The 24,098-nt window shown below is 38.8% G+C and overlaps 1 protein-coding gene across 9 annotated transcripts in view; it reads left to right on the forward strand.

Annotated features, from left to right (window-relative positions):
• LOC145509620 (uncharacterized) overlaps positions 1-24,098 on the forward strand; it is a 533,964-nt gene that overhangs the window by 173,667 nt on the left and 336,199 nt on the right. For 2 of the 9 annotated variants that reach the window (XM_081498841.1, XM_081498843.1), the window contains exons 2-3: positions 858-924; positions 18,731-18,788. The exons of 5 other annotated variants lie outside the window; for them this stretch is intronic. In XM_081498841.1, the coding sequence (XP_081354967.1) occupies positions 896-924; positions 18,731-18,788 (87 nt within the window). In that variant the 5' untranslated portion in view covers positions 858-895. The remainder of the gene's footprint in view (positions 1-857; positions 925-18,730; positions 18,789-24,098) is intronic. 2 more of the 9 variants (XR_014056240.1, XM_081498842.1) reach the window with 1 other exon arrangement.

Here is a 24,098-nt window from a genome sequence, read left to right on the forward strand (position 1 = left end):
GCATCCTTCTTTATTCTGACCCTTAGGCCAGATTTCCTATGTTTTACTAGTCATGTGGTGGGCATAATGAACACATTATTAATTTCTAATGAAAAACTTCCTTTCTAAAAGCTTGTTGGTATATACTGTTAAAATCCCGATACAGGGGGACTTCCCTGGTGCTCCAATGGTTAAGAATGTGCCTTGCCACGCAGGGGATGTGGGTTTGATCCACGGTCAGGAAACTAAGATCCCACATGTTGTGGAGCAACCAAGCCACAACTAGTGAGCCCACGTCACAGCTGGAGAGTTCACTTGCTACAACAGAGGTCCCCATGCTGCAACTAAGACTCCAGGTAGCCAAATTAACTAATTAATTAAAAGAAGCAATAGCTCTTAAAAAAATACTGATGGGGAATTAAGAAATCAAGCTTCTGACACCTTTACATTTTTGGCATGAATTTAAGGTTTTTTTATTTGTTTGTTTTGTTTTTTTTAAGTAGCTATTTTCCAAAATTGAAGTTCAGCATGATGGAAAAATCAACTGTGGGCTACCTTGAGAATTGTTTACTTGGTGGATTAGACAGTTGTTGGCTTATTCCAAGTTTGTATTCACACTGGGGGTCCCTGAATGTTGATATGTGCTCCCAGATTACAAAGTAGTTTAAATAGCAAATTCAACATAATGGAAATGTCTTCTGAATTATTAGGCTGATGTACCCATTCTCAATGGGGAGAATTGAGAGATGCTTTTGTGAATCCTTGTACATTAAAAATCTTATTTAAGGTTTGTAAACATTAAAAAAAATGGGCTGTTTCTTTCTTAAAATTGTTTGCTTAATTTCCCCATCCCCCCCCACCACCTTGCCCGTTTCAAGGTCTTTTTCATTCTCCTGTCATCAGAGTATGAAGGCCTATGGTTCTATTCAGCTGCCTCCTCTTTTGGTGAGTAATTTTTCTAGTTGGTACTTTCAATAATACAAGAAATATTTATTTGGTTGATTGATTGATTTCTCATAATCTTATATCTGGAAAAGTATTATGTCTCCCCCCACAATGTACTCGTTCTGATTAACAAGGTTGTCCTTATGTGTGTTCAGACCAAACTCTTCCCATTTCCTAAAATTTGTTATTAATATAAAGCTTATTATTGCCATAAAAACGTATTATTTTTTTAAAAAAGATTATTATTAACTTAAAGGAGACCATAGTCTTCTGTTTTGCTCTAAATGACCTCATCCCAAATGTTTAAACATTTTTTATTCCTTTTCCTTTTTTATACTCTTTAATTTTAAATATTTTCAAGTATATACCCAACTATAGGGCTGACTGAAATTTAACCGTAATTCATTATAGCCTTCAAATTTTTTTCATCTAAATGTGTAAACCCTTTAAGGGTAGAGACCATAGAGACCTTACTTGTCCCATATTCCACTTTACATTCTTTTCCTATAGGAAGTGCCCGGTACCTTTAGACAAGAAGCATCATGCATGGTTATTTGCCTAATGAGCAAATTGATAGTAGTTCATATTTGTATTTCTTAATATTAACAATAAGCCCTTTGAACGTTGATCTCATATAAATGTTAGACAAGTTGTAAGAGTGGTAACAAAACAATGCAAATTGTTTCACAGAACTGACAGTTATGGCAGCTATTAATGCATGATTATATGTACTGAAGATATCGGTAAAGTTATCTAAGTCTCATTTTATTTTGTATCCTAGCCCCTTGCTTACCCTGTGCTTTGATATTTGAATAGGACATCAACTGACTTTAATGACTAGTCTTACTAGTCTCCCTTGATTAATTTTTAAAGGACTATCCGCATTCTTAGAACAAAATGTCACAGTGGGAGCAAAGATGTGACAGGTTATGTGCATTGCAACTGTCCATATCTTACCAAGTCAGGCTCTGATTCTATGTAGGTTATTCTGAGAACGTTAGTTAACTAGGAGGATTTTGCAGTCTTTAAGATGATGTTTGGCTTTTGCTTAACGTTTTACATGGTACCAAAAGTGCCCTTAAATTTAAAGAATGAAATTTTGAGTCACTAGCCCAGTGATTAAGAACTTTATAAAATGTCATATTTTATGGATAGACATGAATACTTGCAGTTTCTTATTTACAGTGACCTTAATGATTTCCCTCAGTGGTGGGGCAGGCATGTAAAGGTTAGCTCTTTAAAGTTCAAAGTTAACTTAGATGGTGAGATACTGGGTCACGTGTGTGGGTGGAGTTTTCATCTAATGGGAAGCTTTATGAGAGAGCTTTGGGGTTAGACTGACTAGTCTGGTGTTGACCCTTGGTTTTGCCATTTGCAAGCCGTGTGGAAGTGCTAGCAAAAGATTTGACTTTTGTGTCAAAAGCAGAAAGGTAATAATAATAATAGTACTTCCCTCATAAGGTTGTTGGGTTTCCCCGGTGGCTCAGATGGTAAAGAATCTGCCCGCAATGCAGGAGACCCAGGTTCTATCCATGGATTGGAAAGATCCCCTGGAGAAGGGAATGGCAAACTGCTCCAGTATTCTTGCCTGGAGAATTCCATAGACAGAGGAGCCTGGTGGGCTATACAGTCCATGGGGGTTGCAAAGAGCCAGACATGACTGAGTGATTAACACTTTCACTTTCACACTTTCATAAGGTTGTCATGAGCTTGAAATGGTATACTTAGTTTAAAGTGCTCAGTTAGCACTCAGTAAAGGGCAGATGTTATTCTCTGTCTTTGAAGTAGCTCTACTTTTCTTTTCTTTTTTACTTTGGCATCGGCATGCCTTTGGCCAGGAATTACCGGACCTGAGGACTAACTGTTTCAGGATCTACTCCTGAGGATTCCCCCTTGGTTCCCCTTCTCTTCTTTCCTCCTTTCCAGACTGGCAGTGCTGGGGAAGGCAGTCTTCCTAATTTGTTGCCCCTTTCATTTTCAGAGTTTTGATATTACTTCCTAAGAGAAAGCAGAGTTTAACAACCACGGTGAAGTGATAAAGCTTAAATTCAACAGAGTTCTTACAGCCATGATCTCTGGCATGATATTTGCCTCCCTCACAGAGGTATCTCCTCTCATTTAGACTATTTAATGGCAAAAGCACCTGCTTTCTCCTTTCTCCATCTTCCAGAATTATGAGTACAGAGGGTGGTGGGCTTGTGTGTGAGGTGAGATTCATTACTCTGTTTTACGTAGGAATAGTGCCATGGGGGAATTCTTTGCAAACCCAGCACAAAGTCTACTATGTAATTAATTTATCAAATGCAAAAAGTACTTCTGATTGCTTAGTATGGGGTTTCTGATTTTATTTAAAAAATGTGTCACTTAAGTTTGGTGGGGAGTCTGTACTGAGAAAGTCTGTGAAATTTATCTTTTGTAAGGATATTGTTGAAGATAGTTTTCATTCTTTGTTGTCCTCTTTTGGAAGACTCTTGAAAAAAATTCCTGTTTTGTTTTAGTGTCAGCTAATTATTGATTTATTTTCCTAAGTGATTGTTCTATCTTAGGAATCATACTGTATAAAACTGATGAAGCTCATCTTTTCTGACATTTTGCCCCTTTAAAATTAATCTCATCTTTTTTACTCTCTTTTTGTGTTTACATTTTGATTTACCGACTTTGTATTTCAAATATCTTTGTAAGCTACCTTAAATGTTTCTTGAGACCAAAGTAGTATATAAAAGCTGTCATGTTTATAGGTATTCAAATTATGGTATTCTAAACATCTTTCATCTCCTCAGAATTACAGTAATCATTTGTTCATCTCTTTGTGTCACAAATCGTGCAAAACACTTTGTAAATTACCTCTCTGAATCCCCAAGACAGCATTACACAGAGGATTCTTTTTTTTTCCTTTTTATAGGTGAGAAAACTAAAGTGTAGAAAGGTTAGGGTCATAAAATTAGTAAATTAGGAAGCCAGATTTTGAACTCAGCCAGAGTGAAAGTTGAACCCTAGTTTTTACTATTTTTAATTACTTGAAAAAGATGAGTTGGTCTTCCATGTTTTGAAAGCTTATTGATTTTTAGCTTTTGCATGCTAGGAGACTCAATATGTTGGCTATTCAAAAATCTTCACTGGCAATGACACTTGAACAATTCAATGTCCTGGGCCTTTAAAATATGTTGAAATAATTTAGCAATGTTATCAAATGTCAAATTACAAATTAAAGAGGGCATAATAGACATTTTTGGACTTCCCAGGTGGTGCTAGTGGTAAAGGACCCACCTACCAATGTAGGAGACTTGAGAGACATGAGTTCGATCCCTGGGTCAGGAAGATCCCCTGGAGAAGGAAATGGCAACTCACTCCAGTATTCTTACCTGGGAAATCCCATGGACAGAGGAGCCTGGCGGGTTATGGTCCATGGGGTCACAAAGAGTCGGACACAACTGAAGAGACTTAGCACTTACACAGTAGACATTTTTATTTGCAGTCACATCCAAGATTATTTTACTTGAGCTGCTGTAAAATTTGTAGAGGGTGGTAGGTCACTGGAGATCATTAGATACATTACTACAGATTATGTTTTTTTATGAGACTGTGAAATTCAATAATTGCTCACATAAAGACAGGTACTCTTAGGGTTCAACTTTCATTGTTGTTGCTTTAAAAGTAAGTTGTAATATCATCTGAAAATGAGCTAATGTACTTGAGGTTGCAACTTGCAGTGCCTGAAAGCTGGGGTGATTTATCTCAGCCACACCTCTGGGTTGTACTGATGAACTGCAAAGAAGAGAAAGGGAGGGCTGTTTTCTTCGGCCCTTGATTGAGAAGTCCGAAGCTCTGTTTTATTTCTGAGTACCCTTTATGGTCTTACTCCAGGATATTAAATGACAAGAAGAAGGTTCCCTGCCCCACCCCCCACCTTCTCATTTCCTTTTATTTATTTTTTATTTTTTTCCTAACAGTTTTGGAAAGCATCCTCCTTCCAGGCATTTAAAAGCTTTTTTGGCATCTTATGCTGCCAGTGTTAACACTGGCAGTTGGTACAATTTACAATAGTGCATTAAATATAAATCTCATTTTTACATCGCTTGCTTAAAGTTGATTTGTGATACACCTTTACTGGTAATGATAGATATGTGTGATGAATTATTGCATGTTTAGTCCATGCACTTAAACTATATGGAGGTAAGCAACTACACATTTATTTCAGAAGTATTAATGCATTTCTACAGCTTAATTTTTGTCATGTCTCTGTCAGCTTTGCAAAAGGCCATGATCAGTTTTTATGTCCTTAAGTTAGGTCATTTCCATTCTGGGAAAGAGACACTGAGCAATTAGAATAAATGATTTTAAGCCCTTTTTAGAATTTTAAATTAACTTCTGACATAAACCTTTCTCAGGCCTTGAGAGTTTTTGTGGCATGCCTTATTGTCTTTGTGAGATTAGAACATTGTTTGTAGGATATGTGAGTGTGTAGCAGTTTATTTCAAATGTTTTGGGGCCCCTTGAGGAGGACAGAAAAGCATAATATTTTCTAAGCTTTTCTGGTCTGTCTCTTTTTTTGAACGAGAGCATGTGTTTTGGTTTCAGCTGCACCCGTATTTGATTTTAGTCTAGCTGATGTTTCCTCCACCCTGGCCTCTGCAGAGTTCTGTTTTCCTTAGAGCACTCACCTCCAGTGAGTCTAACTTTTCTCTTTGAATCCTTAGTTCTCTAGAGACTTTCTGGCTTCTGGCTTATTTGTTATTGTTGTTTTAGGGTCTCTGCCTTTACCAAATTTGATCTTTCCCCTGATTTGACCTTGCTTTTTAAAATAGAAGTTGAAGTGATGCTGTCCTCCAGTCTTTATTAACTTGAGCTGACTTTGTGTGAGAGAACTAAGCTCTACTAAAATTAATTTGAGTGGTCATTTTTTCAAGTCTCCCAAGAGACTGAATGCGTTGGAAAGGAATTCATTCATTTCATCCAATGGATACCTTTGGGCATGAGGGCTTCATTCCCTTGCAGAGCCCCAGTTTAGGACAGTAGACTTGCTTTGAATGTACATCCCACGAAGGAAGGTACAGGGTGACTGATACTCCCTCAGTGGCTGCACTGCCTTGGGGTGATGCGTGGGGACCTTCAACATGTTATCTCATTAAATATTAGAGTTTTCTTGAAGAGCTGTGAAAACAATCAAGGCCACTGATAGTTCTTCTATTAGACCTTTCCTGATTTCTTTTTAAGGCTTACAGAAGACCCAGGCTAAACTGAGTATGTTTGGTTCCTCTTGGAGCAAAAATAATAAAACAAAGATCCAGAGGCTCTTGAGCTGCCTGATAGTAGGAACTGTGTCCATTTGGACTCTTCTCCATTCTTAGCACATGGAGCTTCTAGCCTATTACAGGTGTACAGTAAAAACTTTTCAATAAAAATAAGATGTAATCTAGACCAGATATACTGCACACATTTATTCTTAATCTCCTCTAAGAGAGTTCTACATGCTTTTATTTTACATTTGTAGAGGTTATGAGTCTGGTTATGGTCTTCCTGAACCTTCTCATCTTCATTGAAGTGTCAGTCTCTCAGTCACGTCTGACTCTTTGCCACCCCGTGAACTGTAAGCCCACCAGGCTCCTCTGTCCATGGGATTTTGCAGGCAAGAAAACTAGAGTGGGTTGCCGTTCCTTTCTCCAGGGAATCTTCCCAACCCAGGGATTGAACCCGGGTCTCCTGCGTTGCAGGCAGATCCTTTACCGTCTGAACCACCTGGGAATAAACCCCTGATCTTTATCAGAATGAATAAAGATTCAGAGAATGCTGGGTGTGAGTGGATTTGTTTTTTGGAAGCTTGCGGTTGAGAGAGGCAACTGTCAACAGAAGCACATATTTTTCACCAGAAGTCTGTTGCGAGAAGCTGGGATGTCCTTGTTCCCAGGCCTCTGGCTGATGCTGCACCAGCTGAGACAAAGCAGAGATTATAGCAGGACACGCTCCCCATCAGGGGCTGTCATGAATCACTGCTTTTATTGGGAAGAAATTGTTCACGGTAATATGAAGACCTTGAGACAAGAGTGACCATCACTGGCACAGGAATACATGAAATAAAGATCTTGGTACCATTTCTATACCCATTTGAAAATAATTAGGTTTAAAATGACATCAGAGATGTTTTTCTACATTATATGTACTAAAAACAATCTGACTTTGGTGACAGGGACTCTGGTGAAGACATGAAATCATTTAGAAAATGTAACAAGGCTTTGACAAGTATAAACCTTTAAACAAGTTCAAAAGCTATGAAGCTGTTTCTGAAAGTAGTCATTGTTATAGTATTGTCATGATTATGTCATTGTCTTTGTCTTTTTCCCCAGAGTGTGGCCTTGTAAGGTATTCCCTACAATTAATTGTGTTTTGTTGAGTTTAGTATGCCAATCTTGTGACAGTAACACAGTGCTATTAGTTTGTACCAAATAAGGAAATAAACATCTATTTCAAAAATGAAAGGAGGAAAAATAAAATGGTTGAAGGATTGATAGAGTCAGTGGAGGTAGGAGATTAGGACACAAGAGGCAGTAACATAGGATAATGATGAAATCCTAAGCCCTTAAGAAAAAAAAATAGAAATCTTAGAGAGATCTAGTTCTCCTTAGGTCATAGAGCCAAGGGATCAAGGATGTTGTATCAAGAATCAGGGAACCTTTACTGATGTCTGGGTAACATTAGTCAGCATCTTGTTATTCTCCCAATATTGCAGCAACATCTGCCCCCTCCCTATCCAAACCCTCATCATACAGCCCACCACTTAACACCAAAACCTAGGAGTCATCCTTGACACTGCTTTTTCCTTACCTCCCACAACCAACCTATCAGCAATTCTGAGGTTCTTTTTCCAAAATAAACTTTGAAACTATTTACTCGTCTCTGATTCCACTGCCAGTCCTGGTCCTAGAACACTATATTTCTTTCCTGGACAACTGCAAGAGAATTCTGATCTCCATTCAAACTACTCTTTTCTCACTCTTGCTATCCATGCTCCTTCCTTCCACAGCAGAGAGATATAAGAAAACTAAAGAAAATCACTACCAACTGTAGAAAATTCTTCAAGAGATCCAGACCATCTGATCTGCCTCCTGAGAAATCTGTATGCAGGTCAGGAAGCAACAGTTAGAATTGGACATAGAACGACAGACTGGTTCCAAATTGGGAAAGGAGTACATCAAGGCTGTATATTGTCACCCTGCTTATTTAACTTATATTCAGAGTACATCATGAGAAACACTGGGCTGGATGAAGCACAAGCTGGTATCAAGATTGCCGGGAGAAATATCAGTAACCTCAGATATGCAGATGACACCACCTTTATGGCAGAAAGCAAAGAAGAATTAAAGAGCCTCTTGATGAAAGTGAAAGAGGAGAGTGAAAAAGTTGGCTTAAAACTCAACATTCAGAAAACTAAGAACATGGTATCTGGTGCCATCACTTCATGGCAAATAGATGGGGAGACAATGGAAACAGTGTAAGACTTTATTTTGGGGGGCTCCAATATCACTGCAGATGGTGATTGCAGCCATGAAATTAAAAGACACTTGCTCCTTGGAAGAAAAGTTATGACCAACCTAGACTGCATATTAAAAAGTAGAAACATTACTTTACCAGCAAAGGTCCATCTAGTGAAAGCTATGATTTTCCCAGTAGTCATGTATGAATGTGAGAGTTGAACTATAAAGAAAGCTGAGTGCCGCAGAATTGATGCTTTTGAACTGTGGTGTTGGAGAAGACTCTTGAGAGTCCCTTGGACTGCACGGAGATCCAACCAGGCCATCCTAAAGGAGATCAGTCCTGGGTGTTCATTGGAAGGACTGATGTTGAAGCTGAAACTCCAATACTTTGGCCACCTGATGCGAAGAGCTGACTCATTTGAAAAGACCCTAAAAGATTCTAGATCTTTTCAGAATTGGGAAAAGATTGAGGGCAGGAGGAGAAGGGGATGACAGAGGATGAGATGGCTGGATGGCATCACTGACTCAATGGACATGAGTTTGAGTAAACTCTGGGAGTTGGTGATGGACAGGGAGGCCTGGTGTGCTGAAGTCCATGGGGTCACAAAGAATCGGACACGACTGAGTGACTGAACTGAACTGAACTGAAAGAAAATCAAAGTTCCCGTTTGTTAAAAATGCACCAGTGGGTCCCCTTAATCCTGAGGATGATTCAAACCCCTGCGGTGCTTGGAGGAGCTGATCCCTCACCCTGTGCCACCCACTCTCCACAGGCTCCAGCCACACTACCTGCCTGTGTTTTGGGTCCCAAGCTTGCTCGGGCCTTAGGGCTTTTATTCTTGCACACATCTTTTTCCTTCTTTCCTGTCCCCAGTTTCTCATCCTTCCGTATTAGTTCAAGTATCCCTCCTTGGGGAGATTGTCCTGTTCCATTCTACTGAAAATTGTCCCCACTTACTACATTGCTTTATTTCTTCCACTGCACTTGTTAAGATCTAGAATTTATGTTCTTATTTCTCTTCCTACCAGAGACAGGAACCTGTGGCTTTTTCACAACTGTTGTATATCCATTGCCATTGTTTAGTAAGCATTCCATAAATACTGGTTGAGTGAAAGAATTCTTCATTCGGATGTTCTCTTTCCTTATGGCTAAGAGAGTCCTTGAGGCTTGATATCTTGTATTTAGACTTTCACAACCCTCTTTTCTGTTCCCCTCATCAAGCGAACCTCCTGCCAACTGTTCATGCAAATAGGCCTCCAGTCGGGGGTGGGGAGTAACCCCTCTGGTCATCCAAAGGACCCAGCCATGGCTGAGTCCCACCCAGTAGGGGCACAGATTGGACTGAAACTGGGCCTCACCTTTTTAAAAATTTACTTTATTGAAGTATAGTTAATTTACAATCTTGTGTTAATTTCTACTGTACAGAAAAATGATTGCTATATATATGAATATATATATATTCTTTTTCATATATTTTCCATTATGGTTTATCACAAGATATTGAACATAGTTTCCTGTGCTGTAAAGTAGGACCTTATTGTTTATTCATTCTATATGTAATAGTTTGCATCTTCTAATCCCAAAATCCCAATAAACCTTTATATTTCTGTGGTATCAGTTTTAATAGTTCCTCTTTCATTTTTAAAAAATTTTATTTATTGAATTTTCTTTTTCTTTTTCCTTGGTAAGTCTAGCTAAAGGTTTATCTATTTTGTTTATCTTTTAAGTAGTGAAGCATCACATAAGTATTGATATGTTGTGTTTACATTTTCATTTTTCCTAAGATTTAAAAAAAATCTCTTTTGATTTCTTTACCCACTGTTTATTCAACATCATGTTGTTTAATCTTCACATATTTGTGAATTTTCTAGTTTTCTTTTTTGTGACTGATTTCTAGTTTCATACTAGTGTGATTGGAAAAGATGCTTCATATGATTTCAGTCCCTTAAATTTATTAAAACTTGTTTATTAAGGCTTAATTAGATTTATTAATAAATTAATTTATTAAGGCCTAACATATGATGTTTGCCCACTTCCAATTTGCCTTGATTCATGGACCTAATATTTCAGGTTCCTCTGCAATATTACTCTTTACAGCATCAGACCTTGCTGCTATCACCAGTCACATCCACAGCTGGCTATTGGTTTTGCTTTGCTTCCATCCCTTCATTCTTTCTGGAGTTATTTCTCCACTGATCTCCAGTAGCATATTGGGCTCCTACCGATCTGGGGAGTTCCTCTTTCAGTATCCTATCATTTTGCCTTTTCATACTGTTCATGGGGTTCTCAAGGCAAGAATACTGAAGTGGTTTGCCATTCCCTTCTCCAGTGGACCACATTCTATCAGACCTCTCCACCGTGACCTGTCCATCTTGGGTGGCCCCACATGGCATGGCTTAGTTTCTTTGAGTTAGACAAGGCTATGCCAAAGCCTTTGACTGTGTGATCACAATAAACTGTGGAAAATTCTGAAAGAGATGGGAATACCAGACCACCTGACCTGCCTCTTGAGAAACCTGTATGCAGGCCAGGAAGCAACAGTTAGAACTGGACATGGGACAACAGACTGGTTCCAAATAGGAAAAGGAGTACGTCAAGGCTGTATATTGTCATCCTGCTTATTTAACTTATATGCAGAGCACATCATGAGAAACGCTGGGCTGGATGAAGCACAAGTGGGAATCAAGATTGCCGGGAGAAATATCAATCACCTCAGATATGCAGATGACACCACCCTTATGGCAGAAAGTGAAGAAGAACTAAAGAGCCTCTTAATGATAGTGAAAGAGGAGAGTGAAAAAGTTGGCTTAAAGCTCACCGTTCAGAAAACTAAGATCATGGCATCTGGTCCCATCACTTCATGGGAAATAGATGGGGAAACAGTAGAAACAGTGTCAGACTTTATTTTTTTGGGCTCCAGAATCACTGCAGATGGTGATTGCAGCCATGAAATTAAAAGACCCTTACTCCTTGGAAGGAAAGTTATGACCAACCTAGACAGCACATTAAAAAGCAGAGACATTACTTTGCCAACAAAGGTCCGTCTAGTCAAGGCTATGGTTTTTTCAGTAGTCATGTATGGATGTGAGAGTTGGACTGTGAAGAAAGCTGAGCGCCAAAGAATTGATGCTTTTGAACTGTGGTGTTGGAGAAGACTCTTGAGAATCCCTTGGACTGCAGAGAGATCCAACCAGTCCATCCTAAAGGAGATCAGCCCTGGGTATTCATTGGAAGTACTGATGTTGAAGCTGAAACTCCAATACTTTGGCCACCTCGTGCGAAGAGTTGCCTCATTGGAAAAGACCCTGATGCTGGGAAAGATTGAAGGCGGGAGGAGAAGGGGACAACAGAGGATGAGATAGCTGGATGGCATCACCGACTTGATGGACATGAGTTTGGGCAAACTCCAGGAGTTGGTGATGGACAGGGAGGCCTGATGTGCTGCGATTCATGGGGTCGCAGAGTTGGACACGACTGAGCGACTGAACTGAATTGAACATATGATGTCTCCTGGAGAACGTTTTATGTGCAGTTGAGAATAATATGTTTCCTGCTGTTGTTGGATGCTATGTTCTATAGATGAATGTTAGGTCCATCTAGTCTAACATAGAGTTTAAATAGAGTGTTTGCTGATTGATACTTCTGTCTACCCAGAATGTCTCTCCAATGTTAAAGTGAGTTATGGATGCCTCCTTCTATTGTTATATTGCTGTCTGTTCCTCCTTTCAGATCTGTTAATATTTGCTTTGTATATTTAGATCACCCCCGTGGTGGCTGAAATGGTAAAAAATTTGCTTGCAATGCGGGAGACCCAGAATCAATCCCTGGGCCGGGAAGATCCCCTGGAGAAGGCAGTGGCAATCCACTCCAGTATTCTTGCCTAGGAAGTTCCATGGACAGAGGAGCCTGGCGGGCTACAGTCCTTGGGGTTGCAAAGAGTTGGACACGACTAAGCGATTAACACTTTTGTATTTTAGGTGCTCCAATGTTAGATGCATAAATAACATGAATGCTTTATTCTTTTATGAATAAATTCTTTTATCATTACAGTGGAAACAGTGGCTGACTTTATTTTTCTGGGCTCCAAAATCACTGCAGATGGTGACTGCAGTCATGAAATTAAAAGAAGCTTAGTCCTTGGAAGGAAAGTTATGACCAACCTAGACAGCATATTAAAAAGCAGAGACATTACTTTGCCAACAAAGGTCCATCTAGTCAAGGCTATGGTTTTTCCAGTGGTCATGTATGGATGTGAGAGTTGGAATATAAAGAAAGATGAGTGCTAAAGAATTGATGCTTTTGAACTGTGGTGTTGGAAAAGACTCTTGAGAGTCCCTTGGACTGCAAAGAGATCCAACCAGTCCATCCTAAAGGAGATCAGTCCTGGGTGTTCATTGGAAGGACTGATGTTGAAGCTGAAACTCCAGTACTTTGGCCACCTGATGCGAAGAGCTGACTCATTGGAAAAGACCCTGATGCTGGGAAAGATTGAGGGCAGGAGGAGAAGGGGACGACAGAGGATGAGATGGTTGGATGGCATCACCGACTCAATGGACAGGGGTTTGTGTGGACTCCGGGAGTTGGTGATGGACAGGGAGGCTTGGCGTGCTGTGGTTCATGGTGTCGCAAAAAGTCAGACACGACTGAACGACTGAACTGGCTGAATGACTTTTTTGTGTGTGTCTAGACTTTGACTTAAAGTCTAATTTTTCAATTATATCACTTTAAACCTGAAAGATGAGATATGTTTCTGGTAGACAGCAAATCACTGAATCTGGTATTTTTAGCCATTCAGTCATTCTTTTTGATTGGAAAATTTAGTTGATTTACATTTAAAGTAGTTATTTATAGGCATGAACTTACTCTTTCAGTTTGGTTCATTATTTTCTGACTGTTTTATAATTCTCTGTCTCTTCCTCTTTTATTCTCTTCCTTTGTGATTTGATTATTTTTGTAGTGGTTTACTTTGATTCCTTTTTTCTTTTATGTATCTGCTATGGATTTTTACTTTGTGGTTACCATGAGGCTGATATAAAAAAACATTAATAACAGTCTGTTTGAAGCTAACAACAACCTAATTTCAAATGCCCTCAATAACTCTAAATTTTTATCCCCCCTCATTTAATGATTTGCACTAACAAACACTGCAGTTGTAGATACTTTTAATGCTTTTGTATTTTAACTTTATAATAGAACTGTATTACCACAACCATTACAACATTAGACTATTCTGAATTTAACTATATATGCCTTTACCAGTGAATTTTATGCTTCCACATGTTTTCCTGTTACTGGTTAGCTAACTACTAGTTACTAGTTCCTGTTACTAGTAGTTTCTAATACAGCTTTGGTTTTATGTTTATTTATATTTTCATTTCGATGGCATTCTATAAGAAATTTTACATGAGCATATTTTGGATGACCCGAAAACCTATTTTGTAACAGTGGACTGTAGCAGCCTGCAGTGCACTCATTTGCATTTCTGTTTGTGATTAATCTATACCAAGTGAAGGCCAACTGATATTAGTTCCATTGAAGAAGAGAAGTTTTGCAATAGTTTAAATAGAGTTGTGTTCCTTGACCTTTGTTTCCAAATACGTATGCCTACATTACTCCTGTGTGATAAGCTGTCACAGAATGTTGATTTTCTCAAGGTTGCAGTGGCAGTCCTCAGGGACCCCTGGAAAAGCACAGTGGGGAAGTTGGGTGAGCAGAACTCTACTCTTTCTCCCGTGTATCCAGCCCTCCTATCCCCTCATGCTTGCATGCCTGCTCAGTCACTTTAGTCTTTGCGACCTCACGGGTTGTGGCCTGCCAGGCTCCTCTGTCCGTAGAATTTCCCAGACAAGAACACTGAAGTGGGTTGCCATTTCCTCCTTCAGGGGATCTTCCTGACCCAGGGATCAAACCCGTGTCTCCTGCACTGACAGGTAGGTTCTTCACCACTGAGTCACCCGGGAAGCCCTCGTACTCCCTCCTATCCCCCTCAGCAAAGTGACTTTCTTTTTCTATTTTGTATATCAGTCTTGTTTATGACAAGTCTGTTGACCAATGGTTTCATGCTCTCAAAACAAGTTTTTTTAAACCACTGGCCTAGACCATTGCAGCTTCAGGAGAGAATTTAAAATATTATGGGAATTTGTAATAAAAAACAATTGGCTAAAATTTGACTATAACCTTATTTTCAGAAGCAATATATGGGAAACTCAGAAGTATAAACGCAAGTAAGTGTCCATTTAAAACCAAACAGAACACATTTCAGTAACATGAAGTATTGGAGTAGGATACTTCACGTCTCTCATGTTAAAGAGAATTTCGTAGACAACTTTAGGACCCCTCAGTGAATCAGAAGCAGAGCCAAGACTAGAACAGACTAGTCCTGTTCTAGCACTTTTTCCATTATTCTGCCTCTTTCTCACACTTTTATCTCTCAAAACTACTTCACTTAAAAGTTCTAGGGAAAATTAAGCTTTTCTCATGAGTGTTTTGAGGCATAAGGACTGAAAGTGTCCTTTGAACCAGAGTGAATACATTTGCAAATCTCTTAAGTTTCATTTTGTCTGGTGACAGCTTGTTCTTTTCTATCCTCCCTTCTCTTTGCTGCAGCAAATCCTTAGTACGTATAAGGCTTTGGACTGTAGCCCGCCAGGCTCCTCTGTCCATGGGATTCTCCAGGCAAGAATACTGGAGTGGGCAGCCATTCCCTTCTCCAGGGGATCTTTCTGACCCAGGGACTGAATCCAGGTCTCCAAAATTTCAGGCGGATTCTTTACCATCTGAGCCAAAAGGAAGCCCATTTAGGCATAAGTAAGGGTTTTTAGACATTTTCTGTTCATTTGTGAGATCTTTTGGAGTTAAGATGTATAGGTATGGTTGAAAAAGAAAGCACTATAATTTTATTGCCCCTGGGGCCTGATTCTTGCCTGTCAACTTCTTAGTATCTTGGATGCTCTAATCTGAAATACATTGATATTCTTATTTGGTATGTAGACTGCTCTTTACCCTGACCCTTGTAGCATGTTGTCTTTAGTCCACTTGTCTAGAAAACTAAAGTCCAATGGGTATATGCTTCAAACTTACTCATAAAATTCACATTCCGGAGGTTTACTATGACTGGGGCATGTTTTTCTTCTATTTGCAAGATCGGTGCTAACCAAGTTGGCTACAAAACTGTAGTGTTACTTCTTTTTGTTCTTTTAGTCTACAGAAACTTTGGAAGTTCCTCCTGTTAATGTTCATGTCTTCAAATTTCAGATTAGCTATTTTTCTATTGAACATTTACATTATTATCCTTACTTATTGGGTAGCTCAGCTGGTAAAGAATCCACCTCCAATGTAGGAGACCCTGGTTCAATTCCTGGGGTGGGATGATTTGCTGGAGAAGGGATAGGCTACTCACTCCAGCATTCTTGGATTTCCCTGGTGGCTCAGATGGTAAAGAATCTGCCTGTGATGTGGGAGACCTGGGTTTGATCCCTGGGTTGGGAAGAGGGCATGACAACCCATTCCAGCATTCTTGCCTGGAGAATTCTCATGGACAGAGGAGCCTGGCGGGCTACAATTCATCGGGTCACAAAGAGTCAGACATGACTGAATGACTAAGCACAGCATATTTTTCTATTGAACATTTTCATTATTCTCTTTACTTAATTTCTAAATAATTTCCTTTATCTTTCCCTCTATCCTTCCCTCCCCTCCTTCCTTAAAATACAGTTATTGACACTGCTTTGTGTCAAAGAGTGTACGATTATAACTATAGCCAAAAGTTTAATAATTAGATTGAGTAGCTCCAGATGCCATCTTTCATCTGTGTTGCTGAATGCAGTTTTGACTGTGTTGAGTATGGAGGAAATGGAGCCATTGGTTCTCAAGTATTCTGCTAGCTTTTCTCTTTTCTGGTTTTTCCTCCCCTCTAGATTTACCCAGTTGTGTTTGTGTTTATTCATTATACCCTGTGACTCTTGCTGATTGGACTTCTGATTTCAAAAATTACCCATGTTTGTTGATGTCTCCTGAATTGAATTTATGGTTTTTAGTTTTCAGCTGTATGATTTCCTACTTACATACACCGGACTTCATTTTATTTTTGAAAATGCTGTTTCTCTGAATCATCACAGCCAATCTGAACCCTTTTCAACTCCAAGAAACTTAACAGTTGTACCCCAGTGAAGACAAATACTGACCGACTGTGCTCCTTTCTCTCATGTAGGTCACTGATAAAAATTAATAATTTGGTGCTTTTTCTCTTGATGTAGAAAGTAGGTTACTGTGGGCCTATAGAAAACGTCTTATTTTACTGTGTTACAATGTTGCTTGTGATCATGTGAGTTGTTCTGGCATTCATTTACTTCTTTGTATTCCTCAGTTAAAAGTAGCATAAGACAATCATGCTTGATGTTTTGTTTTATTTTATTTTAGAATATGTGTATAAGAGTAACAAGAGATTAAATATAAAGGTCTGACTCTTTTGTGGTAGGTGTGTAGTTTGCCAAAAATATTTAAACATAAAGGCACATTCAGAGGGTTTTTAAAAATAGTTTCACACCATGTATACTATACTGTAGTTTTCTTTTACCACTTAAAATAACATTATAGTATTTCTCCAGATTAATAGATATGCATTATACTTTCTCTATAGCTGCATAATATTCTATAATACGGATATACTATAATTTATAGCCATTACCCTATTGATAGACATTAAGATTGTTTCTGATTTTTTTGCCACTCACTAAAAATATTGTGTAACAATATTAAAATGTTACAGTGATAACCCTTATGCATATATATGTTTTTATTATGGTGCTTTTACTGCTATAGGATAGATTCCCCAAAGTGTAGTTGGTAAGTCAAGGTATATATGTTTCTTACTGCAATAAATATTGTCACATTACTTTGCAAAAGGCTGTAGCAGTTCATGCTTCCATCAGCGATGTAGGAGTGTCCATTTATCTATATCTTTCTAAACACTGGATATTTTTACTCTTTTAAACATAGGCCAAAAACTGATAGTCTAGAAACAATATCATGTTTTATTTTCTGTTTCCCATTGTCCACTGATAAGGTCAGTGTTTTTTTTTTTTTTTTTTTGGTTTGTTTGTTTAAGTTTTATGGCCATTTGGCTTTCCTGTGAGTATCCTGTGCATAACCTTTGCTCAGTTTTATTTTGAGTTGTTTATTTTCTTCTTGTCAATTTGTAGTTCTTTATATTTTAGAACTAGTAATCTTGTATTTGTAAGTTTTTAAAAATAAACTTTTAATTTTAGAACAGTGTTAGATTTGCAGAACAATTGTGAAGATAATCCACAGAGTTCCTGTGTTACTCTCATCCTCCCTGCCCCTAGTTCCCATATTAGTAACATCTTAATGTTTACCACAATTAATGAACCCATAAAATATATCATTATTAAATAAAGCTCATACTTTATTCAAGTTGTTGTTGTTCGGTCACTAAGTCATGTCCAACTCTTTGTGGCTCCATGAACTACAGCACACTAGGCTTCCTTGTCCTTCACTGTCTCCTGGAGTTTGCTCAAACTCATGTCCATAAAGTTGCTGATGCCATCCAACCATCTCATCCTCTTTTGCCCCCTTCTCCTCCTGCCCTCAATCTTTAGCAGCATCAGGGTCTTTTCCAAGGAGTTGACTCTTTGATTCAAGTGGCCGAAGTATTGGAGCTTCAGCTTCAGCATCAGTCCTTCCAATGAATATTCAGGGTTGATTTCCTTTAGGATTGACTGATTTGATCTCCTTGCTGTCCAAGTAGCTTTAGTTATTTTCCCTAATATCCTTTATCTGTCCTAGGATGCCATCCAGGGGACCACATTGCTTTAAACTGTACATTTCTTTAGGTTTCTCTGTGCTGTGCAGGTTTCTCAAAATTTCCTAGTTTTTGATAACCTTTTCAGTTTTAAGGAGTACTGTGCAGGTGTTTGTCAAATGCCTCCACAGTTGAGATTTGTGTCTGTTTTTCTCATGGTTAGACTGAGTTTATGGGTATTTGGAAGCACGATTGCAGAAGTAAAGTGCCATTGACATTGAATCACATCAAGGGTACATTGCATCAACATGAGTTATCTTTCTTGGTGATCACCTTGGTTGCTTGGCTGATGAAGTGTTTGTTGTGTTTCCTCATTGTCCAGTTATTCTTCCCTGGTCTCCCTACTTTCCAAACTAACTGCACTCTGGAAAGAAGTAACTATGTGCAGTCCAAACATGTAACGAATGGGAAGTTATGATCAACCTCCTTTGAGGGTGCAGTATTTATGTAAATTATTTGTAATTCTGCAAGGGCGATTTATTTGTTAATACTCCTATCATTATTTGTTTGTTTTAGCAAGAGTACTTCCTTACAGTTTCTGGCTCTACCTAAGATGACAAATTTAGCAGACAAGGTAAGGAAATGTATGTGTATACATTTCTATACAAATGAATATATCCTTCTATATGTAACTTTCTGTATCTATATTACACTAATAAGTTCATAATGATATCTCCAACTCTCATCCATTACCACTGGATCATTCTAGTCTCCTCCTCTCATTTATTTGTAACCTCCAAAAGAGATGGGAATACCAGACCACCTGACCTGCCTCTTGAGAAACCTGTATGCAGGCCAGGAAGCAACAGTTAGAACTGGACATGGAACAACAGACTGGTTGCAAATAGGAAAAGGAGTATGTCAAGGCTGTATATTGTCACCCTGCTTATATAACTTATATGCAGAGTACATCATGAGAAACACTGGGCTGGATGAAGCACAAGCTGGAATCAAGGTTGCTGGGAGAAATATCAATAACCTCAGATATGCAGATGACACCACTCTCATGGTAGAAAGTGAAGAACTAAAGAGCCTCTTGATGAAAGTGAAAGAGGAGAGTGAAAAACTTGGCTTAAGGCTCACCATTCAGAAAACTAAGATCATGGCATCTGGTCCCATCACTCCATGGGAAATAGATGGGGAGACAGTGGAAATAGTGAGAGACTTTAGTTTTGGGGCTCTAAAATCACTGCACATGGTGACTGCAGCCATGAAATTAAAAGATGCTTACTCCTTGGAAGGAAAGTTATGACCAACCTAGACAGCATATTAAAAAGCAGAGACATTACTTTGCCAACAAAGGTCCATCTAGTCAAAGCTATGGTTTTTCCAGTAGTGATGTATGGATGTTGGAGTTGGACCAGAAAGAAGACTGAGTGCTGAAGAATTGATGCTTTTGAAATGTGGTGTTGGAAAAGACTCTTGACAGTCCCTTGGACTGCAAGGAGATTCAACCAGTCCACCCTAAAGGAAATCAGTCCTGAATATTCATTGGAAGGACTGATGCTGAAGCTGAAACTCCAATATTTTGGCCAACTGATGCGAAGAACTGACTCCTTGGAAAAGACCCTGATGCTGGGAAAGATTGAAGGCGGGAGGAGGAAGGGGACAACAGAGGATGAGATGGCTGGATGGCATCACCAACTCAATGAATGTGAGTTTGAGTAAACTCCGGGAGTTGTCAATGGACAGGGAGGCCGGGTGTGCTGCAGTCCATGCGGTCTCAAAGAGTAGGACATGACTGAGCCACTGAACTGACTGAATAACAAGAAACCTAGCTCCTCCCACTGACTATTCATTTTCTTAATTGTACTGTTGTGTATAAATTGTTAACCTACATTTATTTCTAGGGGAGAAGACTTTGTCAGCAAGAGTTCAGTCAAGTTTTTTGCTTTTAGACTTGTAGATTCTACTCATTTCCGTTTGTTTAGGTCAGCACCTTTTGCCTTGGTTCCCTTCTGTGGGGCTGTTTCAGGCATTTGTAATGCTGTTAGAATGTTTTTTCACATTCTACATTCCTTCCTGAGATTGCCTTACCTGCTAAATTGTGTTTTTAAAATTTGTATACATTAAGGTTCACTCTTTTGCTGTAAAAGGCTATGGATTTTGGCAAATTCATAGTATCATTTATCCATCATTACTATAACATACAGAATAGATTCAGTGCCCAAACTATTCCTGGTGACTCACTTATTCAACTCTTTCTCCTTCCATAGTATTGATCTTTTTACCATTTCACTAGGTTTGCATTTTCTGGAATGTGATACAATTGGAATCACTGAGTAAGGTGCCCTTTCACACTGATTTCTTCCACTTATCAATATATATTTAATATTAACATGTCTTTTCATATTTTTCTAGATTCTACCTTTTTAAAATCACTGAAAAACTCCATTGTATCATATTTTACTTATCCATTCACTTTTTGGAGAATTTCTTGGTTGCTTCCAGTTTTGGGTGATTGTGAATAAAAGCTGCTATAAACATTCATGTGCAGGTTTCTGTGTGGGCATAAGTTTTTAGTTAGGTAAATACCTAGGAGAGCAATGGCACCCCACTCCAGTACTCTTGCCTGGCAAATCCCATGGACGGAGGAACCTGGTAGGCTGCAGCCCATGGGGTCGCTAAGAGTTGGACACGACTGAGCGACTTCACTTTCACTCATTGGAGAAGGAAATAGCAACCCACTCCAGTGTTCTTGCCTGGAGAATCCCAGGGACAGGGGAGCCTGGTGGGTTGCCATCTATGGAGTCGGACACGACTAAAGCGACTTAGCAGCAGCATGATGAAACGAGGTTTAATCTTGTAGGAAATTGCCAAAGAAACTTCCAAAGTAGCTGTGAGTACCAGCAAGAGTGAGAGTTCCTGTTGATTTGCACTCTAGTTCCCAGCTGGTACTGTGTCAGGTTTAGGGATTTACACAAATATTCATAGGGGCTTTATTATAATTGCCAAACATAGAAGCACCTGAGATGTTAGTAGAGGAAAAGATCCTATTTGGGTACATCCAGGCAAGGGGATGTTATTCAGTGAAAAAAAGAAATCAACTGTGGATCTATAAGGAGACATGCAGGGAACCATAAATGCTTATTACTACTAAATGAAAGGAGCATCTGAAAAGGTTATACACTATATGACTCTAACTACAGAGGACATTCTGAAGAAGACAAAACTATGGAAACACTAAAAAGATAAGTGGGTTGCCAGGGGTTAAGGTGGAGAGAAGGAAGAACCCAGATAGGTGTTTCTTATCCCAGGACTCCTGGAGTCTTGGTAGAACTGAGATCTGTGAAATCTGGCTTCCTCTAAGAAGAGAAGTCCAGTGCCTTGAGTCATGGTTCCACTATTTTTCAAGCTGCCTGTGATTGCTTCCCAAAAGGTTTTTTGTTTTTGTTTTTTTTCCGCATGATAGCCATTCTAATAGGTATGTAGGTGTATCTCGTTTATGTTTTATTTGTAATTCCCTAGTGACAAATGATGTTGAGCATCTTCTCATATATTTATTTGCCATCTTTGGTAATCTGCCACATCTTTTGTCAGTATTTTTTTTGGGCTGTTTGTTTTCCTAGTGTTGATTTTTAAGTGTTTGTATATTTTGGATATAAGTCCTTTATCAGATATGCATTTTGCAATTATTTTCTCCTAGCCTGTAGCGTGTCTTTTCATACTCTTCACAGTGTCTTTGCAGAGCAGAGTTTTTCACTTTAATGAAGTTCCAACTTATCTATTTCTTCTTTCATGAGTTGTGCTTTTGGTATTGTGAATAAAATTCGCTACTACATCCAAGGACACGGTATTCCCTTATGCTTTCTTCTAAGTTTTATAGTTTTGAATTTTACATTTTGGTTTGTGATCTATTTTGAGCTTACTATTGTGAAAAGTGTAAAGTCTGTGCCTAGCATGTTTAATAATTTATTTTTCCACATATGAACATCTACTTGTTCCATCATCATTTGTTGAAAACAATATCCTTTTTTCTTTGCTCCTTCATCAAAGATTAGATGATTATATTTGTGGGGACCTATTTGTGCACTCTCTGTTCTGTCCATTGTCTGTTATTTTTCTAATACCACACTATCTTGATTACTGTGGCTTTATAGTAACACTTGAAATTGGGTAGAGTAAGGGGGGTTATCCTTGTTCTGGATCTAAGGGAAAAAACAGCCAGTTTCTTTTCAGTAAGCATGGTGTTGTTAGGTTAGTGAAAAGTAACTGTGGTTTTGGACCATGAATTTTAAATCATTCTAACAAGATTTATTAATTAGTCAAAATAGGAATCATTACAATCAACACATTTTTGCCAGCAAGAAGTAAGTTTGCTTATTCCCGTGGCATAAAAATCTGTGCTTCAGGATTCTACGAACTCTTGGAAAGCATTTTCTGCATCCTACTGGTTGTGGAAGCATTTTCTCTGCAAAAAGTTGTGAAGATGCATGAATAAGGGGTAGGTGGTTGGTGAGAGATCAGGTGAATATGGCAAATGAGGCAAAACTTCGTAGCCCTGTTCGTTCTTGTGTGACATGCGATCAGGCATTGTCATGGGGAAGAATCGGGCCCTTTCTGTTTCCAGTGCTGGCTGCAGGTGTTGCAGTTTTCTTTGGTGCATCTGATTGATTTGCTGAGCATACTTCTCAGATGTAGTGGTTTCACTGGGATTCAGAAAGCTATGGTGGATCAGACTGGCAGCAGACCACCAAACAGTGACCAGGATCTTTTTTTTTGGCGCAAGTGTGGCTTTGGGAAGTGCTCTGGAGCTTTTTCTTGTTCCAGCTGCTAAGCTGGTTGTCGTCAGTTATCATATAAAATCCACTTTTTGGTGCATGTCAATCCAATTGAGAAATGGTTCATTGTTGTTGCATAGAATAAAAGAAGATAACACTTCAAAACGATGGTTTTTTTTTGATTTGCAGTCAGTTCACGAGGCACCCACTTATCAAGCTTTTTCACCCTTCCAATTTGCGTCAAATGCCAAATGACCGACCATAGAATGGTTGATGTTGAGTTCTACAGCAACTTAGGGGATCAGTTTCAATGATGGCTCTCAGCTGGTCATTGACAACTTTCGAAGGCCAGCCACTGTAGTCCTCATCTTCATGGCTCTCGTCTGCTTTGCAAAATTTCTTGAACCACCACTGTGCTACATGCTCATTAGCAGTTCCTGAGCCAAATGTGTTGTTGATGTTGTGAGTTCTTTCTGCTGCTTTTTGAACTCAAATAAGAAAATTGCTTGAATTCGCTTTTTGTCTAACATCATTTCCCTAGTCTAAATTAAATATAATTAATTAGACTAAATTAGACTGCTGCTGTTGCTGCTAAATCACTTCAGTTGTGTCCGACTCTGTGCGACCCCATAGACGGCAGCCCACCAGGCTCCTTCGTCCCTGGGATTCTCCAGGCAAGAATATTGGAGTGGGTTGCCATTTCCTTCTTGAACGCATGCGTGCATACTAACTCACTTCAGTTGTGTCCAACTCTATGTGACCCTATGCATAGCATCCCATCAGGCTCCTCTGTCCACAGGATTCTCTAGGCAAGAATACTGGAGTGGGTTGCCATTTCCTTCTCCTAAATTAGACTAAATAAATATAAAATACATAGCAAGTAATAAATAATTTGCAAAAAGCATAAAGTGAGAAATGCACATTAAAATGATGTATAACATAACCATATTTATTAAGAATGTATTCCAATATCAAATGGCAAGTTTCAACAATGCAAAAACCACAATTGCATTTGCACCAACCTAATAGTTGTAGGTCTTTTGTAGATGTTCTTTATCAATTTGAGAATGTCTCTTTAAGTTTTTAGTTTGCTGTTTGTCAAAGATTTTGCAAATATTATCCCTAATCTATAATTTGTATTTATATTTTGTTCTATCTTTTGT

The sequence above is a fragment of the Giraffa tippelskirchi genome, chromosome 6, assembly GCF_054371585.1.
Source record: "Giraffa tippelskirchi isolate mGirTip1 chromosome 6, T2T-mGirTip1v1.2.pri, whole genome shotgun sequence".
Lineage (NCBI taxonomy): Eukaryota > Metazoa > Chordata > Mammalia > Artiodactyla > Giraffidae > Giraffa > Giraffa tippelskirchi.